Raw genomic sequence first — 26698 nt, forward strand, 5'->3', positions numbered from 1 at the left:
TCGGTTGCCAATCTTCCTCTCTCTCTTTCTTTTTACTCTCCAAAGCCCCTGTACTTAGTTGTATATTCTATTGCAAGTCCTTCTAGTTCTTCTGTGTGAGCTGTCACCACAGCATGGCTACTGACAAATGAATGATGTGGCTCCATGCCCGGAAACCAAACCTAGACAGCCAAAGCAGTGCAAGGTCGTCTTGGCTGGCTCTGTCCTTTACTTTTAAAGGCCTCGTGAATTCCTCTTAAACAAATTTGAATGAAAACATTCTATTAGCTTCTTAAATTTAAAAGAATTCATTAATTTCTCTGTTCTCACAAACTTTAAAAAATCAATCTCGTTCTACTAGTCTACACAGTTATGATTTCATATTAACATCTGAGAACCTAAAGTACAGATAGGAACACTTTCTTCAAAACTCTAAAGTTTGAGAATCCATAAAAGATAGGTGTATCTAGATGCTTAAAACATATACCTTTGTCATCATCTTTCCCAGGCCTTTGAGTACTGCCAGGCCTCAATCGATTTTGTGACTGTGAAGGAGCCTGAAGAAATCTCAAGGAGGAATAAGTCACTTCTTGATTGCTCATGTCTAGAATAAGAAGAGAAATATATTTTGCATTAAAAGTTTGCAACAGGAGTATTTCTGTCTAAAGAAAAATGAAAATGTCAGCCTATAGGAACCTACCCAGGATTAAGAGGTATGTGTGTATATCTGTGTGTGTATGGGGGGGGGGGTGGTGTGTTTATCAACTCCTTTAAGCACCTAAAGCTCGTAGACTGAGTGTGATTTATATAAGAAATGGATAACATTTCCATATCTCTGATAAAGCTATTTATGCCCATAGTGATTACTGCCATAATTATTAAAAAATACAGAGAGAGTTTTTTAAAAACCTACCAATAGATTGAATATGCTGGGTCCTATTGCCCCAGTCAATATAGCTCAAAATGTTCAACATACATATACAAATGTTAGGCAGAATTGGTACCATCCCAAATTACTGACATACTTTTAAAACTATCAATTCAAAACACAAGAATTCTGTGTCTTTGAAATTCTGAAAAAATATAAATATCTTCATTTAAAGAAACTGAAAATATATGTTCTGATATGCATACAAGTATTAAAAAGTTCTTGCATTCTCTTTAATTACAACAAGACTCTACCAGAGTGTTTCCCAAAGTGTATCCCATGCACCATCTGCTAAACAATTACTGAGGTTAATACTGCAGATTGGTTAACATCGTACATTCCAATGACCCATGCAAGATGTGTTGAATAAAAGTCTCTTAAGTTGGAGCCTAGACACTTGTATTTTTAATCCCCCAAAATTCTATGTATATTAAAATTTTAGAAATAGTCTTCTAGTGTATGATGTTGCCAGAGAAGGCTATGTGAAAATAAAATTTGTCAGTGGGCAGTCATTAGTTAATATCCATAAAGTATTCAATCTATTAATGGATACTAATATAAAAAGAAATTTTTAAATAATATATATTTAAAATTTACCTTGCTGTTTATATTAATTATTGGGAAAAGATGATATCCACAAAACAAGAAATTTTGAAAATAAATTGCACATGTAACTATATTCTTTAATTTTTTTTAATTTACAAAATTTTCTAAACTTAATTATTCAAAATTTTCTCTAATTTCCTAAGGAAAAGGAGTCTTTTCTATTACGGAATCCTTTGAGATTGATAGTATGTAAACCATTAGGCCCAAATGAAAAGCAGTTAACTCCCAAATCTCTCTTCATTTCGATAACACAAAGCAAGAATCGTAGCATAATGAAAAAAAATAAATAACTTTCCATGAATGCTGAACTACAGTTTTCACATCCTTCTGAGTTAATGCAGTTCTAAAGCAATCAATAGAGAATGCTTTCCCATCCATCCCACGTTCATGTCATTTGTAATAAAAGGCCATATTCCTAGAATCTTTTCTTCATAAGAAGGACTAACAGTATACTCAGGTACAAAGACCTGAAGGAATAAGAGCAGAGGGTACCTGTATCTGTGCCATGCAGCGACGCAGGAAGAGAAAGCTGACCCAACAACAAGGTGGGAGAAGTCAGCCTTTCCAATCCTGATCCCTCGGGTGTGTGAGAGGCTGTAAGACGGAAGGCAGAAATGAATTATCTCTGAGCGGTACCCTAGCTCAAAATCTTCTGCCCCACCTCTTGACCAAAGTGATAAAAAGAAATTGTATGATAAAAGCTGAGGTTGACGGGAAAGGAAAAATGGTCACGAGCTATATGTTCCTTCATTTCGACTAACCAACCACTTGGTACTCTTTGAAAAATAACATTCAAAATCTGTATTTGAGGACTGAGAAGATAAACAAACACAGCTTTGGGGAAAACAAAAACTAATATCTTTAACAAAGACTAGCATACTTAAAAGAAACAACTAGGAAAAACAAATGATTAAAATGTATATGTATAAATATTTATATACATACACATAAAAATATTATTACTAAATTCTTTGACTCTTACATAGCCTATTAGAAACTCTCTTACATGTTGGTATTTGAAAAAAAGATTATTTTTTTCCAGTTATGTTTATTGCAGATAAACGTATTTTAGAAATTATTTTAAAACACCCATAATTCCACTATAAAAATTTTGGTGTATCTTCTTCTAGTTTTTTATCCGTACATTACGTTTACTATCAAAGTTGGTTTCATTCCAACTATGTTCTAATAAATGCTTCTTCATTTAAAAATATTTATCTAAAATTTATCTAAAGCCATATATAGTTATTAACCATATGGATTATACCATAATTTATTTAGATAATCTCCTACCACTGGATATTTATGTTGTTCCCAATTTTTTGCTGGTATAAAAAATATTTGGCCTATACTTTTGAATATTTTCCTAGGTAAATTTTTTAAACATGAAATTACGGGGTCAAGGGATATAAACGATAAAAACCTTTGAAACATATTACTAAATGCCCTCCAGAAAAATGCTTCCCATTTATATTCCACTAGCTGTGTATGAAAATGTTTACTATTGATTTTTAAGAGACACTGGTGAATTATTCCTCTATTTGAGTTTTGTGTACGAATATTACTTCATAAAGATCTACAACCTTCCAGCTAAAAGAAATGTATTTCTACAACTCTTTCTATGAGCCAAAGCCTGCCAGAATACACCCAAATCTGTCGTTGAAGTTCACTTTCGTTTGATACAGGCCTTGTCATTCTTCTGACATACAGCTCTATGAAGCCAATTTAAATTGCTCTTCAAATCAGGTGAGAGTGGTTACTATGGAGTGTGGAGGAAGAGGAGTGAGGTGTGGAACAGAAGGGGAAATTGATTATTCGAGACAAACCCATCCAGATTTCACCAGCTTGGACCAAATTCCTTGCTTATTCTTTCCTTCTCTTATGACCTCTAGCCACAGCTAAACCATCCCACTTTAGAAGTCTTCCCCACTCCTCAGTTTGCTCCTGCCCCCACCTCTCTTCCCAACTACTTTACAGACACGGTCTACTGAGTGTTCTGACCACTAGTACCCAGTCTAGGTTATGCTGCCTGTTGTTTGCCCTCAACTGGCCTACTTGTCTCCCAATGCAGCCCTTAATCTCTGAATCACCACTGAGCTCTGCCGCTTGTCACCACGTGCAGGCAGGCCACTGAAATACCTCCCAGAGTCGAATTTAATTCAATAACATAAGCAAAGTTTCATGGGAGGAGTCTGCACACTTCAGGGACACCTGCTGCTGGGCATTTCTTTCTCTTAACTGTAATCTTGGATTGGCTTTGTCAATCTCAAAATAAAGAAAGATCCCCAGCCCTCTATCCCAATGCCAAAAATAAATAAAAGAAGCTCTGCTGAGAGAACATAGAGTGTAGGGGTGGGAGAAAGAGTAATGGTTGTCGAGAAGGCAGCAGAGAGAGACACCATCATTTATTGGAGGACCTACTGTGTGTATAACCATATTGAAACTTCTTAAAGCTGACAGCTATTATTATTGCCCTAATTTTGCAAATGGAGAAATTAGTATTAAGAGGTTAATTAACTTGCCAAAGGACACCTTATTGCTAATTCTTGACCCATGTTTAAAATCAAGCCTGACTGAATACACAGAGCACAAATGGACTATGGATTCAAAGGGCCTGGATTTCCAGCAAACCTCTGCCGCAAAGCATGAATTCTGGAACCAGGCAGATCTGGATTGAAATAGCAGCCCCAGCTCCTCTGTTTGACTTGAAGCAAGTCACCTCACTTCTCTAAACCTTGGATTCACCATAGCTAAATAGGGATAATATCTTTTAATTATTTAAATTAATATTAAATTAATTAATGTAATATTTAATATGAGATAGTTTATATAAAGTGCCTAACCAGACCTGGAAAATATATAGTAGGCACTCATTAAATGTTAAATATTATTATTTGAGGTGCAAGATTCAAATCCTTCCTAGCTGTAAAAATTTGAACAAGTCACTCTAAATCTTTAGCCTCATTTTCCTCACATGTTCAACATGAGTATAACTAACTTCATAGATTTGGAAGAATTCAATGAGATTATCTTTACGGATAGGATTTCTTAGACTTCAAAATAGGTAAATGTTCATTTTTCCACTCTCTTCCAAGGTAATATAAATAGTGGAAGAGCCAGGACTGCAACCCAACAATCCTGACACACTGAGCTAGGTTCTCTATCCTAACACGTCAGGTTTGGAGTGCAGATGCTTGGAGGAAAGTGTGTGTGTCTATGAGGTGGGAGGCCCACATTAGTACAATTTAGGAGCTGGAAACGTGTGGCAGCATACCACTACCTCTCTAGAAAAACCATTCTGTAACCTCAGCTCTGGTTATTTACATCTTGCAGCCCCGTGGAGATACTGGTAATGTTGAGCTTTCTTTCTGTTTTCATTTACACCCTTATAGTTGATGGAGGGTAGACAGTTCTCATGATGGGAGCTAGACAGGTACACAACACCTTTTTACACTTAGATAATTGTTTGTCTCCTCTATATAAATTCCACAGGGTGAGTACCACGTCTGTCTGGTTCATTATCGTAACTGCAGCACATAGAAGAGAGATGATGCCTACATGTGCACCCCATGAACATGTTACAATTAAGAAAATTGACTATAAAAACCTAGATTTTTCAGTTTTAGAGAGAGGGAGAATGTGACAATGATTGGAAAGACAAATTGTACAGCTGTTCCCTCTAAGCTCTAGTTTCTTTTACACTAGGTTCTAAATTTCTGGAAAAGGTATATTTCTTCTTACATGAGAAGACAACCAGCATCAGAAGATAACAGCAGTAACTTCCAATGGGACTAACTGGAACTCCTAGCATGGCCCTTCAATCAAAGGACAAAACTGAAGCACCAAAGTTCATCTATCACAACCACAGTTAATAAAACAGAAAGAGGAGGAAATTGACAAATGTTTTCATGTTCTTGAACTTTGTCTTCCGAATTCACTTTTCTGCAAAACACACAAACACATATACAACACGAATATATAAAGCATTCAAATATTCACTTCCTGGATGCTTTGCTGCCAAGCCTCTTTTCATTTGGGAAACCACACATTTTACCCATTCCTTCCTGACAATATTAACTTGTCACCTAGAAGCTTAGCACACAGCTCTAGTCACACCTTCAAGCTTTCCGGTCACAACTTCAAACCTCAGCAGCTTCTCATTTTAAAGCAGCATGCTGTTCTTCCTGTCCTAAGCTGAAGTAAATGTCTGGAATAACCATGAGCTCCCAGAGAAACATGGTCTGCATCGCTCTATTGGGAGGAGTAATCTCACCTGGCCAGGTTCCCACCCCCATGGTTGTTTGTCCTAATGCCTAACCTTTACGCCACTGAGAGATATTTAATTTCCTGGCTCTTACAGTAAAAACCCAAAAGACGTGTTTGAGGTTTCCTGAACCCCTAATTTACCACCTCATTTGTCCTTTTGTCTTTACAAAAAAAGATGCTCTAATGCTTTAGAGTCAAAATCCTCTATATTGTACCATCTGGCCTCCAGAAGTCAGTCAAACAGTAACCAACCTTCCTCCAGTTTCTAAGTACCTAAATGAGAAGGCCCTCTCAGGAACTAAGTAAACATGAAAAAATAATGGCAAAAAATGATATCAGATTGCTATTTGAGCTCTGTGACATTAAGGGATAAAGTCTATTCACAGATTGAAAGGGAAAATAGATCTGTGAAGTAGTGCCATAATTAAGAATTTTGATTCTTCAATCAGTGTTCTCTCCACTGTATTACATGGTTCAGACTTTATGCCCACCCTCAAATCATTCATTTACCTTTGTGGTTTATTTTCATTAATTTTTTTAGATTTTCTATTCTAGCTCATTATCATATAATGCTAGGAAACGAGTTAGCAGAATAACCAATAAACTTAATGTCCATACAAAAACCTGTACATGGATGTTTATTGCAGCTATACTCATAATTGCCAAAATTTGAAAGCAACCAAGATGTCCTTTAGCAGGTGAATGGGTAAACTGTGGTATATCCAGGCAATGCAACATCATTCAGCACTAAAAAGAAATGAGCTATGAAGTCATGAAAAGACATGGAGAAAACTTTTGTGTATTACTAAGTGAAAGAAGTCCATCTGAAAAGGTTACATAACATGTGATCTCAAATATATGTCATTATAGAAAAGATAAAACTATGGAGACAAGAAAAAGATCAGCGGTCGCCACGGGTTGGGAGTAGGGAGAAATGAATAGGCAGAGCACAGAGGATTTTTAGGGTAGTGAAAATACTCTGTATGATACTATAATGATGGATACATGTCATTATACATTTGTGCAAACCCATAGAATGTCCACTAACAAGAGTGAACCCTAAGCTAAACTATGTACTTTGAGAGATTATTAGGTGTCAATGTTGGTTCAGCAATTGTAACAAATGTACCTCTTTGGTGGCACATGTTGATAATGGGGAAAGCTATGCATGTGTGTAGCTGGGGTATATGGGAAATCTCTGTACCTTCCTCTTCATTTTGTTGTAAACCTAAAACTGCTCTAAAACAAAGTCTTTAAAAAATTATCCCTTGGGGGTCCAGCCTGGTGGCATAACAGTTAAGATCACATGCTCCACTTCAACAAACCGAGGTTCACAGGTTCAGATCCTGGGCATGGACCTACACCGCTCATCAACACATGCAGTGGCAGCATCGCACATACAAAATAGGGCAGGATTGCCACAGATGTTAGCTCAGCAACAGTCTTCCTCAAACAAAAAGAGGAAGTTGGCAATGGGTGTTAGCTCAGGGCCAATCTTCCTCACCAAGAAAACAAAAATCGTCATATGGATCAGTAGTGGAACTTACAGCACAACCCATGTTCACAGGTCTCACACATTTCAAATCCAAACAAAATAGTCTAAAAATAGGATATACAAAATAATCTCAGCTATCATTTATATTCATATGAAAAATGTCCACATGAATAGGCTCAGCCTGATATTGATGAAATATGTGCTTACACTCTTAACTATAAGAAGCAGAGGCACAAACCTGGAAACTCAAAGTAATAATATATAAATAAAATAGAATGGTAAAGCTGGTAGATCATCCCAATTCCCACTAGTCCTCTTGGCTGTGCTGTATTTGTTGCTTTGGTTGAGTAAAGTTAAAGTTCTCTACTCAGATTATACATGAGAAATTAGTTTCACAGGTGAGCCACATCCAAAAGACACATCCTTATCCAATGTGTTCAAATATACAACTCTGTGGTATGAGTATGTGCATATGCAAAACTCATGGTAATTGAAAGGTTTCCATAGCAACAGAAATGAATCTCTTCTACCTTAGACTAAGTTACAGAAAAAAATCTGAAGGCAGTAAGTACAAAAGACAACCAGTTCACTGAACTTTTACAAAGCATCTACTATATGGAAAAGACTGTGGTAGGTGCTGGGTAGCGACACTCCATCCCATGAAGGGGGAAAAGGAGGGATAGGGAACAGTACCAGCGCTTGGAAAATAAGTTTGATTATTCCAAGAGATCTCTCTATTATGGGGGGGAAGGAGTGGGGATATCTTGTATTTGCTGACCTGAAGGCTATAAAAATCTAGTTTCACAAAAACTACTGCTGTACAAAATTTAACTTTTAGTTATAATTGTCCACCAGTAGCTTACAATCAAGTAAGAGCCAGTTCCAACAAAGTTTAAGAAAATCAGAGACAATATAAAATATTTATCCTATTGACCTATTCTCCACCTTGGTTTGAATATGATACACTTAGTAGATAGTGGGGAAGAGTATAATAAGTAAATCAGAACTCAAAGGGAGTTAGAGAATGGGGACAAAGAGTTAATATGTTAAAGATTTTTTAATCTATGGACTATTTCTCCCCAGCCTTGCTCAGTCTTGAGTGGATCATCTTATTCAATAGGAGCCACAGAATGAAGACTATTTTGTGGAGCAACCAAAAGTTGTGGGCCCGTAAGAGGTTCAAAGAGTGATTGTTTCTCCCCTTGTCCTTGAGGTTAACATCTAAGTCTAAGAGAATTATAACATGATTTTATACTGCACTTTCATTGAGGTCTACAACTTGAACAGAAATATTTATTTTGATATAAGAGACCTGGGGGTGATGACAGTGTAGTCTTGCACAGTGAAGTGGAGGTCAGATGACTTTCCACAGAAAACCTGAAGGGGATGACCAAGCCTTTTTATGCAGCGTAAAGGACCAGATAGCACCAGCAGACCTGAGATTCACTCCCAATGCTCACCTTTACCTCACCGTCGTTGAGTCACCATCTCTAAGCTTGTTTGTTCATCAACGAAACAAATATATTATAGTCAACTTTGCCAAGCTCATAGAAATATTGAGAGGATCAAATGAGGTGTTGCATGTAAAATGAGCTTTAAAAATTATAAAACACTATATAATGAGTTTTGACAAGCATTCTTATGTGCCAGAAAGGATTGGACACTAGCAATAAAAGACCGAGCCAGGGCTGGCCCAGTGGCATATTGGTTAAGTTCACATGCACTAATTCAGTGGCCGTGGGGTCATGGGATCAGATCCCCAGTGTGGGTTTACAGTGTTCAGTGCGCCATGCTGTGGCATGACCATGACCCACATACAAAATAGAGGGAGATTGGCACAGATGTTAGCTCAGCAAAAATTTTCCTCAAGCAAAAAGAGGAAGATTGGCAATACATGTTAGCTCAGAGCCAATCTTCCTCACCAAAGGTAAATAAATAAATAAATAAATAAATAAAAATAAAAAGAGCCCTTTGCACTTGTAGTCTAGAGAAGAAAACAAACATGTAAACAAATGTTAGCACAAGGGAGCAATTGGTATAAGAAAGAATTTTTTTAAATGCTAGTAGCACAGGAGAGGAAGCAACTCACTTTATTGGGGAAAAGAGGAAGCTAAAGAAAAGGAAGGATCAGGGAAGTGTTGTGACAAGGTGTGTTATTTGAATTGGACCTTGTTGGAAAAGTTCAATATATGTTCAGAGGGATGAAGCATTCCACGAAGAAAATAGCCTGAGCAAAGGCACAATTGTTTGAAAATGCATGATTTGGGAAAGCCAAAAAATTCAATATAGCTGGAAGATAAGATTCCTGGGAATAGAATAACTAGAAAGGCAGACTGGACCAGGTTATATTGAGTCTATATTAACAATTGTATAACTGTAAATATAGAAATCCACATTAACCATTGTATAAGTGTTAATACAGAAAACTTATTCAGTTCCTACTATAGGCTACCATTATGGAAAATACACAAGAAACATAAAGAACCATCCCTTAACACAAGGGTGAAAATTAACCACTTCGGTTTGCCCAGGACTGAGTAGTATCCTGAGATGAGAAATTTTCCATTTTAAAACTTAGAAACTTCCAGGCAAACCGAAATGGTTTGATCAGGGTACTTACCACAAGAATAACCCACAGAAATTTGACCACAATATTATATTGTATCTCTAAAAATGCAGCATAATCCATTTGGTTTTTGTTTTTTTGTAGAGAACCTCATTCAATATCTTTAGATTTCCTATGCATTGCCTTCAGATTTTTGGCACATGTGCCAGTGTTCATCTTTGTGCCTACAGAAAGAGAGCTACAGGAACCAGCACTGTGACTACGGAACTTACGGAATGTCCAGTCTTAAGATCTTTATCTGGGCGTCAATTACTGTCTTTATCCCCTAAAAAGGCTTCTGAGTTCAAGACTAATCCTCTCTAACCCTACTTTTAAGACGAAATATGAAAATATATTTACTTAATCCATCATATAGATAACCTCTAAAAGTGCCAAAATGTATATCCCTAGTATCTCTATGTTAGTGCCATCTAGTCAATTCCAGCTCGTAGAGACCCTGTGTAAGGCAGAGATGAACCCTACCTGACAGGAATGAACCTGGCCAAGTCTTTTTGCATCATCCTTTCACCTTCTGGTACTATATTAAACAATGCTCTACTGCTATTCATTGGGTTTTCATGGACAATTTTTTGAAAAGTCGGTGGCCAGGTCCTTCTTCTGACTCTTAGTCTGGAAGCTCCACTGAAACCTGTCCACCCTGGATGATCTTGCTGGTATTTGAAATACCGGTGGCATAGTTTTCAGCATTACAGCAGCATGCAGCCACCGCAGTATGATAACTGATAGACAGATAGTGTGGTTCCCTGCTGGGAAAATGAACCAGATCCACTATGGTGAGAGTGCCAAACCTTAACCAGTAGACCCCCAAGGGTGGTATCTAGTATCACTATAAGGATTGAAAAGTGATAAAGTATTTCTGTTTTGTGGTTTTCTTGGATGTTACAAACAGAGATGTGGAAAGGTTCTGAATGGCTACTGAGCACTGGAAATGTGGCTAGTGAGACTGAGGAACTGAAATTTTGTTGTTAAATATTACTTAATTTATATGAATTCAAAATAATATTTAGATAGCCACATGTGTCCATTGGCTACCGTTTGGACAGTGCAATTATATAAGAACAATTACATACACTTTTTCTTGGGCTGGAAATAGTGAAAATATTTTTTGAACGTTGAGACATCTCAATCTCAATTACTATGGGCTTCAAATTAGGGCTTCAAAACTGGTGTCACTACAGTTTATTTATGAAGATAAATGGTTGAGCTGCTTAAACGAAGCCAAATTCAGAACTTCTTCCACCTTTGCTAATGCAACCTCTCTGTGGTCAGCTTCAAACAACCCTTGTGAAGTAGTTAAGAAGTAAACAGGAAAGATGGTGTCGAGATGGTGGCATAGGTGGACTTTGAACTCACCTCCTCCCATGGACATAACAAACTTACAACTACTCTTGGAACAATAATCCCTGAGAAGAACTGAGAACTGGATAAAAAGAACCCCCACAACAAGAGACACTGGTGACCAAGGTGGAAGAGGTGAAAATTTCTTCTGGAGAGAAAAAAGCCACCTTCAAGCTGCAGTGCTTCATGGTCAGCCTGGAGCAACCGTAAGGTATGAAGCTTTCTCTGCAGGAGTGGGGAACCTGAGCAGAGGAGCATAACCGCAATAAGCAGCTTTTAGACTCAGCACAACCAAGACAAGTGTCGTGATATCTACTTTTGAGACTATTAACTAAAACAGTGAATACCCAAAGAAAACTATCAAATGTAAGCAGGAAAAAAACCTACTCTTAAAGGGCCCACACACAAATTTACTCTTTTCAGAAAGCAAACTAAAATCACAGAAAAGAAAGGCACACAATTCCTTTGGTGAAAAGGGACTCAAATGGTAGGCTCCGGGTGCATCTTGGAGAGAGGTGAGATCTCCCCATGGACTGAGACATTGGTGGCAGTCATTATTGTCACCTAGTACAGGCATGCTGACACAGATGCTGGCAGATGCCATTGAAGTTCTTCCCCTGGCCTGTTAGCACAGGGGTTTGCCTCACCCACTAGAACAGAAATTTAATCCAGCTCCGCCATGGTGGACAAAGCACCCTAGGGACTGGTCCCAACCAACAGCAAGTCCTTGGGAAACTTGAGGGCCAAATGTTTGTGATGCTTGGAACCTCTGCAGCAGGGCCAGTAGGTCCATCTCTGTGGGACAGGACATGCACTAGAATTGGGCCTACATTGGTAGAGTGTGTGGGGTATCTGCAGGAGGGCTACTAGGTATGCTCAGTGGGTTGGGTCATGCGTTTGGGGTGGGAATGTATTGATGGTGTTTGTGCCTGTATGGGCAGTGAGGCTTGTTGGCTACAGCAGAGTTGTCTTTCTCAAACAGTCATATAGAGGATTGGCTCCATGTTCCAAAGCCTAAAACAGTTGGGTGCTCCCATGGCTGGGGTCAGCCTCACTCAGATACAATCCTGAGACAGTTGACAAGACCCTTTCAGGCTGGAGGCCTACAGTAATTGTAAGCCCCTGTGCTGATTATCCAGACATGCTGTGGGCCTACTCACATAACAGAAAAACTGCAAGAGGAATATGCTATTAGACCTTGCAGCCAACTGTCCTGGGGCTTTCCATGACCAATAAAGTGACTGAAAGGTCCATAGAAGCCACATGCAGCTGAGCATTACAACCAGCTGGCCAGGGAGACAGCCTAGACTCCCTGGGCACCTGCAGCAAAAGCAACCCTGTCACAACATAAAGACTCACATATCCCACACCAAGGACACTCCTGGAACATTTGGAAATGGTGATGAAGGGGAAACACACTACTGGGCCTCATAAGACACCTCTTACATAAGGCCACCTCTCTAAGATTGGGAGATATGGCTGACCTACTTAATACATAGACAAAAGCACAGAGAAAGAGGCAAAGTGAGAACACAAAGGAATACAATCCAAGTAAGGGAACAAGACAAAACCCCAGGAAAGAACTAGATGAAACAGAGATAAACAATCCACCTGGCAAAGTGTTCAAACAAAATGTCATAAGGATTTTCATTGATCTTGAGAGAAGAAAAGATCAACTCAGTGAGAACATTGACAAAAGTTGGGAAATATAAGAAATAACCAATCAGAAAAGAAGAATACAATACTGGAAATGAAAAATTCACTACAGGTACTCAATTGAGGAGTAGATGATATAGAAGAATAGATCCACAAGCTGGATGAAAGTCTAGAGGAAATCACCCAAGCTGAGCAGATAAAAGAATAAAGAATGAAAAAGAATGAGGTCAGTCTACAGGATCTCTGGGACAATATCAAGCTCACTAACATCCCTAATATAGGTGTCCAAGAAGGAGAAGAGAGAGACAAAGGGTCAGAGAATTTATTTGAAGAATTAACAGCTGAAAACATTCCAACCCTAAGGAAGGAAATAGACATTCAGGTACAGGAAGCACACAGATCACCAAATAAGATAAACCCAAAGGGGCCCACATCAGACATATTATAAGTAACATATCAAGAATTAAAGATAAAGAAAGAATCCTAAAAGGGTCAAGAGAAAGGCAACAAGTTATGTACAAAGGAAACTCCCTAAGGCAATCAGCTGACTTCTCAGCCTAAACCTTACAGGATAGAAAAGCATGGCATGATATATTTAAAGTGCTGAAAGGAAAAACCCTATGCTCAAGAATACTCTACCCAGCAAGGCTATCATTCAGAATGGAAGGGAAGATTAAACGTTTCCCAGACAAGCAAAACCTAAAGGAGTTTTTCACCAAGAAACCAGACATTGAAGAAATGCTAAAGGGACTTATTCAAATGGAAAAGAAAGGACCACAAGTAGGAACTAGAAAATTATCAAAAAAAAAAAAAACCAGAAAAACAATAAAATCACCGATAAAAGCAAATATACAGTAAAGTTAGCAGATCAAAGATCTATGGAGATAATATGAAGGTCAAAAGACAAAAGTATTACAATTGTCGATTTCCATGATAAGAGGGTAACACATACACATGCACAAAGAAAGAGTTTAGAAATGATATAGAAAACATAAAATGTGGGAGGAAGTGAGTAAAAGAGTAAAGCTTTTAGTAAGAGGTCAAACTACATAGACCATCAACTTAATATAGATTGCTATATACATAGGTTATTATAAATGAACCTCATGGTAATCACAAACCAGAAACCTATAATAAATACATAAAAAGTTAAGAGAAAGGAATCCAAACCTAATACTAGAGACAGTCATCAAACCACAAAGGAAGAGAGCAAGAGAAAAAGAAAGGAACAGAGAAGAACTACTAAAACACCCAGAAAAAAAGTAACAAAATGGCAATAAGTACATTCTTATCAAAAGATACTTTAAATACCATTTGACTAAATGCGCCAATCAAAAGTCATAAGGTGACTGACTGGATGAAAAAACAAGATTCATTTATATGTTGCATAAAACAGACACACTTCAGACCTGAAGACACTCGCTAACAGAAAGTGAAGGGATGGAAAAAGATACTACATGCAAATGGCAATGAAAAGAATGCTGGAGTAGCAATACTTATCTCAGACAAAATAGACTTTCAAACAAAAACTGTCACAAGAGACAAAGAAGGGCACTACACAGAGAAGAAGGGAATAATCCTACAAGAGGATATAACACTTGTAAATATCTATGCATCTAACATAGAAGCACCTAAATATATAAAACAATTATTAACAGACATAAAAGGAGAAAGAGACAGCAACACAATAATCATAGGGGACGTTAACACTCCACTTGGATAGATCATTCAAAAAGAACATCAATAAGGAAACATTGGCCTTAAATGACACATTAGACCTGATGGACTTAGTTGACATAGACAGAACATTCCATCCAAAAACTGCAGAATATGCATTCTTTTCAAATGCACGTGGAATATCCTTCAGGATAGATACATATAAGGCCACAAAACAAGTCTCAATAAATTTAGGAAGATTGAAATAATACCAACCATCTTTTCTGAAGACAAAGTTATGAAACTTGAAATTAATTATGGGAAGAAAATCAGAAACACCATAAACATGTGGAGATAAAACATAGTACTACTGAACAATGATTGTATCAATGAGGAAATCAAAGGAGAAATTAAAAAATACATACCTGGAGACAAATGAAAGTGAAAATATGACATGCCAAAATTTATGGGACACAGCAAAAGTGGTTCTAAGAGGGAAATTTATAGAAATATAGGCCTACTTCAACAAACAAGAAAACTATCAAATAAACCCTCTAACAGTGCACTTAAAGGAACTGGAAAAAGAAGAACAAAGCCCCAAATCAGTAGAAGGAAGACAATAATAAAAATCATAGCAGAAATAAATGAAATAGAGACTAAAAAATGAATAGAAAAGATCAATGAAACTAAGAGCTGATGCTTTGAAAAGATAAACAAAATAGAAAAATTTTTAGCTAGACTCCCCAAGAGAAAAAGAGAGGGAAGTCTTGAATAAATAAAATCAGCAATGAAACAGGAGAAATTATAACAGACCCCTCAGAAATACAAAAGATTGTAAGACAATACTACAAAAAGCTATATGCCAACATTGGATAATGTAGATGACAAGTGAGAAATTCTTAGAATCATACAACCTTCCAAAACTGAATCAAGAAGAAAAAGAGGGGCCAGACCAGTGGCATAGTGGTTAGGATTGCATGCTCCCCGTGGCAGTCCCAGGTTTGTTGTTTCTGGTTCCATGTGCAGACTTAGAGAGCACATCAAGTCATACTGTTGTGGCATCCCATACACAAACTAAAGGAAGTTTGGCACAGATGTTAGCTCAGGACCAATCTTCCTCACCAAAAAGAAAGAGAAAAGAACATTTAAAAAAGAAGAAGAAGAAACAGAGAATTTGAATAGACCATCACCAGTGAGGAGATCACAACAGTAATCAAAAACCTACCAAAAAACAAAAGTCAAAGGACCAGATGCCTTCCCTGGTGAGTTCTGCCATCACTCAAAGACTTAATATCTGTCCTTCTCAAACTCTTCCAAAATTTGAAGATGAGGGGTAGCTTCCCAACTCATTCTATGAGGCCAACATTACCTTGAAACCAAAATCAGACAATGACTACACAAAGAAAGGAAATTACAGTCTAATATCACTGATGAACATCTATGTAAAACTCCTCAACAAAATAATAGCAAATTGAATACAACAATACATTGAAAAGATCCTACACCATGATCGAGTGGGATTTATTCCATGAAGGCAGGGATGGTTCAACATACAAAACTAATCAACATGATACACCACATTAACAAAATGAAGAAGAAATACCACATGACCATGTCAATAGATACAGAGAAAGCATTTGACAAGATATAGCATTCATTTATGATAAAAACACTGAATAAAACAGATATACAAATAAAGTATTTCAACATAATAAAGGCCATATGTGAGAAACTCATAGCTAATCTCATTCTCAATGGAGAAAAACATAAAGCTATCCCTCTACAACAGGAAAAAGACAAGGATACCTACTTTCACCACTCTTACTTAACATAGTATGGGAAGTCTTAGCCAGAGCAATTAGGCAAGAAAAAGAAACAAATCAGATCCAAATAGGAAAGGAAGAAGTGAAACTGTCACTATTTGCAGATGACATAATTTTATATACAGAAAATCCTAAAGAATTCACTAAAAAATCTTTTAGAAATAGTAAATGAATATGGTAAAGTTGCCAGATACAAAATCAAGATACAAAAATCACTTGTGTTTCTATACCCTACAATGAAGTAGCAGAAAGAGAAATTAAGAATACAATCCCATTTACAATTGTGACAAAAAGAATAAAATTCCTAGGAATAATGTTAACCAAGGAGATGAAAGACCTGCACGCTGAAAACTATAAAACTTTGTTGAAAGAAATAGAAGATGACATGAAGAAATGGAAAGATATTCCATGCTCTTGGATTGGAAGAATTAACATCGTTAAAATGTCCATGCTTCATAAAGCAATCTACAGACTCAATGAAATTCCTATCATAGTTTCAATGACATTTTTTACAGAAATAGAACAAAGCATCCTAAAATTTATATGGAACCACAAAAGATCCCAAATAGCACAGAGATGCTGAAAAAAAGAACAAAGCTGAAGATATCATACTCCCTGATTTCAAAATACACTACAAAGCTGTAATAACCAAAACAGCATGGTACTGACACAAAAACAGACACAGAGATCAATGGAATAGAATTGAGAGCCCAGAAATAAACCCACACATCTAGGGACGTCTAGTTTTTGACAAGTAGCCAAGAACATACAATGGAGAAAGGAAAGTCTCTTTAATAAAGGGTGTTGAGAAAACCGGACAGCCTCATGCAAATGAATGAAAGTAGACCATTATCTTATACCATACACAAAAATTAACTCAAAATGGATTAAAGACTTGAATGTAAGACCTGAAAACATGAAACTTCTAGAAGAGAATGTAGCCAGTACACTCTTCAACATTGGTCTTAGCAGCATATTTTCAAGTACCATGTCTGACCGGGAAAGGGAAACAATAGAAAAAATAAACAAATAGGACTGCATCAAACTAAAAATCTTTTGCACAGGAAAGGAAACCATCAATGAAACAGAAAGACAACCTAACAATTGGAAGAAGATATTTGCAAACCATATACCACATAAGGGCTTAATATCCAAAATATACAAAGAGCTCAGACATCTCAACAACAATAAATCTAACAATGCAATTAAAAAATGAGCAACAGACTTGAATAGACATTTCTCCAAAGAAGATATAGAGATGGCCAAAAGGCACATCAAAAGATATTCAATATCACTAATGTAAATGAGGGAAATGCAAATCAAAACTACAATGAGATGTCACATCACTCACATCAGAATGAGTATAATTAACAAGACAGGAAACAAGTATTGGAGAGGATGTGGAGAAAAGAGAACTCTCATATACTGCTGGTGGGAGTGCAAATCAGTTCGGCTATGATGGAAAACAGTATGGGGATTCCTCAGAAAATTAAGAATAGTTCTACCATTTGACCCAGCTATCCCACTGCTGATTATTTATCCATAGAACATGAAAACACGAATGTGTACAGATATATGGACCCCTATGTTCATTGTAGGATTATTCACAATAACAAAGACTTGGAAGCAACCTAGGTGTCCAACAAGGGATGAACAAATAAAGAAGATGTGTACATATACACAGTGGAATATTACTTAGTCATAATAAAAGGATGAAATCTGGCCATTTGTGACAACATGGATGGACCTTGAGAGCATTATGCTAAGCAAATTCAGTCAGAGGAAGAAAGTCAAATACTGTATGATCTCACTCATAAATAGAAGATAAGAACACCAATAAACAAACACATAGAGACAGAGATTGGATTGGTGGATACCAGAGGGGAAAGGGGGAGGAAAGTGGGAGAAAGGGTTGATTAGGCACATGTGTACTGCAACGGATTATAATTATTCTTTGGGTGGTGAACATGATGTAGTCTACACAGAAATCAAAATATAATCATGTGCACCCAAAATTTATATAATATTATAAGCCAATGTTAGTGCAGTAAAAAATGGTAATAAAACAGTATAAAAACAAAAAAAATAAATAAATGAATAGATAAATAAATAAACAAAACACTTAGGAATAAACTAACCAAGAGTTAAAAGTTTTATACACTGAATACTGCAATACATTGATGAAAGAATAAAGAAAACACAAGTGAATGGAAGACATCCCATGCCCATGTATTGAAAGAATTAATATTGTTACAATGCCCATACTGTCCAAAGCAATCTACAGATTCAATACCATTCCCATACAAATCCCAATGACTTTTTTACAGAAATAGAAAAAATAATCCTTAAATCCATATGGAACCTCAAAAAACCCAGACTGCCAAGGCAATCTTGGGGAAAACATTACAAAACTAGAAACATCACACTTCCTGAGCTCAAAATATATTACAAAGTTACAGTAATAAAACAGATGGTACTGGCATAAAGACAAACATGTAAACCAATGGAACAGAATAGACAACCCAAAAATAAACTCATGCATATACAGTCAACTAATCTTTGACAAGACTTAAACTTGACAAGATTTAAGACCTGAAACTGCAAAACTCCTAGAAGAAATCATAAAGAAACAGTTTCATGACATTGGCCTTTGCAATGATTTCATGAATGTAGTACCACAAGCACAGGCAAAGAAAGTTAAATAGAGAAGTGGGACTACATCAAACAGCAAAGAAAACAATCGACAGAATAAAAGGGCAAACTATGAAATGGGAGAAACTGTTTGCGGCTAAGGGATTAATTTCCAAAATATATAAGTAACTTTTACAACCCTCTAGAAAAAGCAACCTGATTAAAAAGTGAGCAAAAGGGGCCAGTCCAGGTGGCCTAGTGGTTAAGTTCTGTGCACTCTGCTTCAGTGGCCCAGTTTTGGTTCCTGGGTGTGTATATACACCACTCATCTGTTAGCAGCCATGCTGTGGCAGAGGCTCATGTAAAGAAGGAAAAAAGAGGAAGACTGGAAACGGATATTAGCTCAGGGGGAATCTTCCTCAGCAAACAAACAAACAAACAAAAAACAAGAAAAGGGAAAAGGACTTGAATAGACTTTTCTCCAAATAAGACACACAAATGACCAAGAGATATATGAATAGGTGCTTAATTATAATTAATCATCACTGAAATGCAAATCAAAACCAAAATGAGATACCATCTCACACTTCTTAGGATCCTTACTATAGAAAAAAAAGAAAAATGTTGGTGAGGAGTGGTAAAATGTCAACCCTGTACATTGTTGGTGAAAACATAAACTGGTGCCGCCACTATGGAAAACATTATGGAGGTGCCGCAAAAATTTAAAAACGGATTTACAATATGATCCTGTATCCCACTTCTGAGTATACATCCAAAGGAATTGAAATCAGGATCTCAAAGAGCCATCTGCACTCCCATGTTCACGGCAGCTTTGTTAACAATAGCTGAGATATGGAAACAATCCAGATGTCCATTGACAGATGAATAGGTAACAAAACTGTGGTGTATGTGCAATGGAATAGTATTCAGCCTTAGAAAAGAAGCAAAGCCTACCATTTGCAACAACATGGATGGACCTAGGAGACGTTTCACTAGGTGAAATAGCTCAGTTGATGAAGAACAAAAGTGTATGATTCCACTTCAATGAGACAGCTGAAACACCCAAACTTACAGAAGCAGAAAGACAATGGCCATTCAAATGGGGGAAGAGGGAAATGAAAAATGTCATTCAACGGGTTTAAAGTTAGTTACATAAGATGACTAAGTTCTCGAGATCTGCTGTACTACATAGCGCCTTACAATTAACAATATAGTATTGTGCACTTAAAAATTTGTGAGAGGGTAGATTTCATGCTCACTGTTCTTACCACAAAGATAGATACACAAAGGACACAAGGAAACTTTTGGAGGTGATAGACATGTTTATTAGCTTGATTTTGGTGATGGTATCACTGGTGTATGCCTACGTCTAATCTCATCAAATTGTACATGTTAAATATGTGCAGGGTTTTTCTTAAATAACTGACCAGAAGCCAGGGACACTGAACATCACCAAGTGAAAGTGCCTCTGCTTGGTCTCCATGAAGATCCCACAGTGAGCAGAGGCCTGAGTGTGCTGAGTCCATGGGCACCTGAGCCTCAGGCAGCCACCCCAGTACACAGCACAGCAACTGCCTCCAAAGTGGCCACTGGCATTGCTGCAGCCTGTGTGCCGTGCTCCTGAAGCCCCACCTGTGCAGTTTTTTCTACATCAATTATCCCTCAATCAAACTGCAAAAGATGTATAGTACTAAAAATAACATTCTTGCTCTGGTCTGTCTGTAATAAATGGCCATCGATTAGTTTAGCATGAAATTTCCTTGAGCAAAGTGTGCGATTACTTGATGGCATTTAAGCATTTTAATAAGGTTTTGCCTTACCTTCCTCCACATACCAGTCAAGAAATAGTTTTACTGTGTGAATTGCAGCTTTGTCTTTGCTCTAAGAGAAAAATGAGAAGCAGAAATGAGAGCTGTGTATATAACTTGATTACATAGAAGTCAATATGATAGTTTGATTTGGCCACAAAACAAATAAAGGCATGTCTACACAGAAGTCTGCAAACATGTTCATTTAACATTTCTTCCATTAAACAAAAGCCAACACGAGGCCAGTGTTCCTCCCTAATATAACTATTCTGTTACAGCCATTTCTTTCTCTAAACTCCTAAGCGGAAGCAAACTTCTTACTGTTGTTGTAAATGTCTTCCAACTGAAATACTTACTCACCTATATTAACCTATAAACAACTATTTCCAGTTAAAATAGTCATTTTTGTTCACATACTTTGTAACCTCAATGATGTTATCTCCTTACCAAACTGTTAAAACTATTTAAGTCTTGAACTACCTACACAATAAGAACAATACAAACCCCACTGTGACCACATTGGTTTCGAAGTCCCCTGACTAGAAGGGGTGTTGGGTGAGCAATATATCAACCCTCCCTCTGCAACATCTGCTTCTCAAGTTATTGCCCCAGCTCTTCTTACAGACAAATTTCTTTTCTTCTCAATTTCCTTTTCTCCTTACCCATAACTTCAGTACTGAAGCAGCTCAGATTTGGTGCTACTTTTCCTCAAACCACACACTGTCCTGGTCAGTCTTCTCTGTTAATAAAGCGAAATTTTCTGGCTATCTTTTGCTGACTTGGCACAGAATTGTATATGAATTTTGTTATACTTCCACACCACGTCAACTTAGTTGCAGCGACAGATATAGAGATGTGTGCTTTACATCTTGTCATAGAAAAGTAAAAGGGATAGATTGTAGCCATCGTGCCCTTGTTTGAGGGGAGGAGTTGTCTTCCAGCTGATTACCACATGATTGCTTTTCATTCCTTTCTTCCAAAAACGTGCAAACTATGGAAATAATATAGGCAAAATGATGTCTATGTGCTCACAAAAAGTTTGGGTCTGTTCTCTTCTACTTGCTACTATTTCCTGTTTTCCTCAAAACAGTTGTTGAATGTGTTTTTTAAGGTGATAAGGGGTTTAAATTATGATTTGCCTCAACAAAAAGTTTAACATAACTCTGGGTGGTGCTGAGGAAACTGAAATATGGAAGAGAAGGTTTACTTTGATTTAATGCTGCCAGCTTGCCGGTTAACGTAAGCCCCTCGGACTTTCCTGACTTTCCATTTTATACCTTTTCTACAGACATTTCTGGAACAACAAAACACGTAGACATGACACAGGAATAATTGCTCCATTGTGTGTTCTCTCACTTTCTATGTTATTGATGGTTGTGGGTTTATTTACTTTCTCTCTGATACATTCACAGACTGGGAGACATTAGGACAAAATGATTCTGAACCTGTAAGATGAGAGGACTTTTCAAAAGTGCCATTTATTCATTTTCCTCTATTTCATTTGAGAGTATTAAATAAAAACTCTCTTTAGTAGGAAAGCTATAGTAAAATTGCTAAAGTAATTTTATTTGTGAGAAGTTTTATAGTAGCTCCATGTGTTCGATGTTGATTATATATATGTGAGTTGAAAAGCATAAGTTTATAACATAGAAGGGTTTGAGCATTTTATTCTCACTAAGCTTTGTTTCAGAGTATATACAGATACATCAAACTTATTACACCTAAAACTTACCATTTTTGACGTCCTGAAATCTGTTCTTTCTCCTGTAACTCCCCCTCCCCCGAATGGTGCCATCAGCCAACAAGCTGTCCAGTCAGATCACATCAGTTCATGGATTTAATTAATTGTTCGAAAGCTCTCATTCAAATAGATTAAAAAATGAAGAGCCCTTGTTTATTCCACCTCCCTTCATTCAGGACTTGAATAGATTTTAGTGTGCTTTTCTATGTAATGGGCAGTGTCTAGACTAGAATAGTTCTTTACTCTTTCCAATTCACTTTATAGCTAGGCTTTGATTCTCTACCATGTAACCAACATCTCTCTCTCTCTTTTTTTTTTTTTTAAAGATTGGCACCTGAGCTAACAACTGTTGCCAATCTTCTTTTTTTTTTTTTTTTTTGCTTTTTATTCTCCCCAAATCCCCCAGTACATAGTTGTAATTTTTTTTTTAGGTGTGAGTCCTTCTAGTTGTGGCTTGTGAGATGCAGTTTCAGCATGGCCCGATGAACGGTGCCATGTCCACGCCCAGGATCCAAACCGACGAAACCCTGGGCTGCCAAAGTGGAGTGGGCGAACTTAACTGCTGGGCCATGGGACCGGTCCCTCTCTTTTTGATCATTGTAAGAAGGTCTCCACTGGTCTCCCTGACTCCAAAATTTATTCCAGTTCATTCATTGCTAATGTCAGAGCAAATCATTGTGTTGACAAATCAATAATCATCCTAAATCATAGGAATGTTCCTGAATGAATTCTTCAACCTGAAAAATATTACAAGGTAAAGAAAAATCCATACAGGAGACTAAAAGTACAGGACCAGAGTTGTAGGAAGAAAGACAGAAAGAACAAAAGTGATGAAAGTAAAATAATACTGAATGTCAAGAACAATGAAATAATTATTCCAATAAAATGTTATTGATAGATTGAATAACACAAGATTTGAAGTAAAGTGGATTACAAAATAAGCATACTGCCTATGACAGAACCAGAGACATAAAAAGTACTCAAAATGAATGAGTAAATAATGAATGAATAAACATGATCATTAGTATCTTTATCTAGGACAGTCTCAATAAAGAGGAGAAAAGGAAAGCCAAGTAACAATGTTCTGAGTAATATTTGGAAAGTGTGAAAGTACATAATCATGTAGATGCTTTGCTCAAGTACAATCATTTGGAAGAGACTGGTAAGGGGAAATTAGAAAAGCCCCTGAGTTTAAGGGGAGGGAGAGAAATGTGTGGGTATGTTTATATCCTGAAGGTTGTGCATTTTAAATGGAAGTGCTTGGATGTATGTGATAGGGGTTGATTAATGGAATGAATTTAAAACAGTGGAGGAAGAACAGAAGATGGATCTGGAGCTCAATCAAAGCAGCCTTTCACAGGAAAGATCCCTTTTCACAAGAGGAGCAACAAGAATAAAAGAATGCAAGTGAACTTGGTATATTTAAAATTTGCCAGAAAGACTTCTGCAAGCAACTTGGAAAATAGATGACTTGAGAAGTTTATTTTAATTAAATTTTATTTTTTTTGTATTTTGCTTTATGCTACTTAATGATATTTCCTTGCATTTTTGACATCTTTTACATGTCATCTGTTAAATCATTTATCACTTATATTTCTCGTTATATTTGTTCTGAAGTTTTGTTTCTATAGGATCACAATTCTAAATAGACTTTGATATATTAAAAAAAACGAAAAAGACTAAGTATTCATGGCAAATGAAATGTTTATTAGCCCATTTACATAATTTTCAGAAAATCAAACAGGTTCTGAATTTCTAATTTTTCTGTGCTATGCTGATATTTCTTCTGTAACTCTACACTCTGACTTCCATCATAAACTCATTTATCAGTATCTGCCATGAAAAAAGTAGAGTCACAAATAACATGAAATAACAATAGCAAAAAAGGCAGGCAGATCATAAATGAAGAATCTTATTGAGACGTGAACCTCATAGTTTTGCCTTTAACCTTCTTCTGATTTTTTAGCATAAACTGCCTTCTCACACACGCATGAAGAGGACCTGGTGCAGTTATTATACCAATGGTGTGCATATTTTCATACACATATTCCCCTGGAAATCCAGACTTTGCTCTGATAAATCCCCAAGAAATTTAGAAAACACAAGCTGCTGGCCATACTCACTGTATTCAAATTAAATGCAATACTTAAGAACTTACTGTGTGAAATTCATTATACCAGGTGCTGTGAGGAACACAAGGGTGTACAAATGCTCTCTCTTTTTCGAAAAACTCATACATTTGTAGAAGAGACTGAGATAGGCATGCAAGTAATAAACTATGTAGAAATTGATAAATGATATACAAATTACATATAAATAGAAAAAATACATTTGTATAGAGAAGAAGAGAATGGTCTGGGTCAAAAATTATGACAATAACATAAAAGGCATGACATATGACATAGGATATTGTTTTAAGTACAGATCCACATGATGGAAGCTGTTCACATATGCACGTACAGCTGCAGTTAGAGGAGGGATATTTTACTTGTAAATTCATTGCATTAGATATAAAAGTCAACGAAATTAGGAATGAAATTAAGAGTATTACGTATCTTATATAAGGTATAGATATACACAGAATATATAATTTGTATATGCATATCATAATTGTATATGATATTCTTTATATATATATAAAATATTCTTCCCTCTGCTCTGATGTTTACTTCAATTTACAAAGTCACTACTGACATAAATGCCAAAAGGCAGATGCTGTCAAATGCTCTGGTTGAATTTAGTCCTTGACTAGACATCTAGATTACAGAGAAAATTTGGGATCAAATCAACAAGGAAACTGTCTTTCAACAACTCTAGAGAAAATCTGATTGCCTAGTATACTCTTCAAAGGCAAAGTGTATCCACTCAAATATTAAATACATAATGCAATCCTTCACAAATTAACAAATGCATTTTAAAAAAGGGCATTTGAACTGTATTTGAAAAATAAATTGCTGGAATATTTTTATGTATTCTTTTATTCATTAATTCAACACAGAATTAAGTGCTCTATGTACCCAACATTGCACAAAGTTTGAGGTACAGAAGAACTTTCAGATTACAAAATTCCAATAATTAAAATGATCTATTGTGAAAATAAGAATAGATTCACATTTGATGGACTGGTATAGATGAGTCCAGGAAAATACCAAAGTATATGTCCACAAAAAATATTTACACAAATTATGAAATATTTAAGTAACTTATTTAAAATTATTTCAATATTAAATTTTACTATATGATAAACATAGCATTAAAATCACTGATGAAAGAATAATGAAACATTTAAACTGTGCTCTGACAATTGATCACCTAAGTGAAATAGAGTGAGAGACCTATGATTATATTTATATGTGTACGTAAACATATATGCTTCAGCATTCTCCCTCATATCCCAAAATAAATTACAAATGAATAAAGACAATTTTAGTGTGCTTTAATGTTAGAAATTTATTTACATATGAAAATCATAAACAAAGATATAAAACTAAAGGGAAAATTGATGAGATATGCCTGAAAGAGAGATTACAAGCTTAATGTAGAAGGAATGCATACCAAGAAATAAAAGATAAATGTGATAAAATGCGAAAAAGACACAAACTCAGTAAATATCAGAAGAATATAACAAAGGAATAAAATAAAAATAATCAGCTACCAAATTGTCAAAACTTTGAAATATTATCTTACATTGGTGCAGAGTGATGAAATAGCTTGCGATTATGTTTTTTGCTATAGTCGTCTGGTGAAATGTTTCTGAAGCTCAATTTCACAATACGTACTTAAAATCATAGAAAAGGCTGAAACCCTTAGGCATAGGAATAACAATTCTGTACTTCTTCCCAATAAAAGTAGCAGAAATGTCCCAAAATTTGTGTATAATGATGCTCTTCTCAATATTACCTTTATTACCAAAACTCAAAATCACTCCAATAATTTAATAATAGAAGCATATTTAAACATGCTAGTAACTATTTAAATAACTTTATTATATATAAACAAAAAAAAACAAAATAACAAATAAATAAACAAAAGCAAGAACAAACCTTCTAAATTCTGTCCCCAGGAATCTTTTCTATTTCCTCCAACTCTTTAAGCAAAAGACATCGAGACCCTGAGAAAAGAATAAAGAATTGCATTAAGTACTA

General features: G+C 36.3%; 1 protein-coding gene across 5 annotated transcripts in view; it reads right to left on the bottom strand.

The window, feature by feature from the left end:
• The window catches only part of LY49F (killer cell lectin-like receptor), a 124066-nt gene that overhangs the window by 25087 nt on the left and 72281 nt on the right, over window positions 1–26698 (bottom strand). For 3 of the 5 annotated variants that reach the window (XM_005610809.4, XM_070269032.1, XM_005610808.4), the window contains exons 1-2: window positions 2006–2132; window positions 467–583 (exon numbers count right to left, since the gene is read on the bottom strand). In XM_005610809.4, the coding sequence (XP_005610866.1) occupies window positions 467–581 (115 nt within the window). In that variant the 5' untranslated portion in view covers window positions 582–583; window positions 2006–2132. 5 annotated transcript variants of the gene reach the window in all.

The sequence above is a fragment of the Equus caballus genome, chromosome 6 (genome assembly GCF_041296265.1).
Source record: "Equus caballus isolate H_3958 breed thoroughbred chromosome 6, TB-T2T, whole genome shotgun sequence".
In the NCBI taxonomy this organism is placed as follows: Eukaryota; Metazoa; Chordata; class Mammalia; order Perissodactyla; family Equidae; genus Equus; species Equus caballus.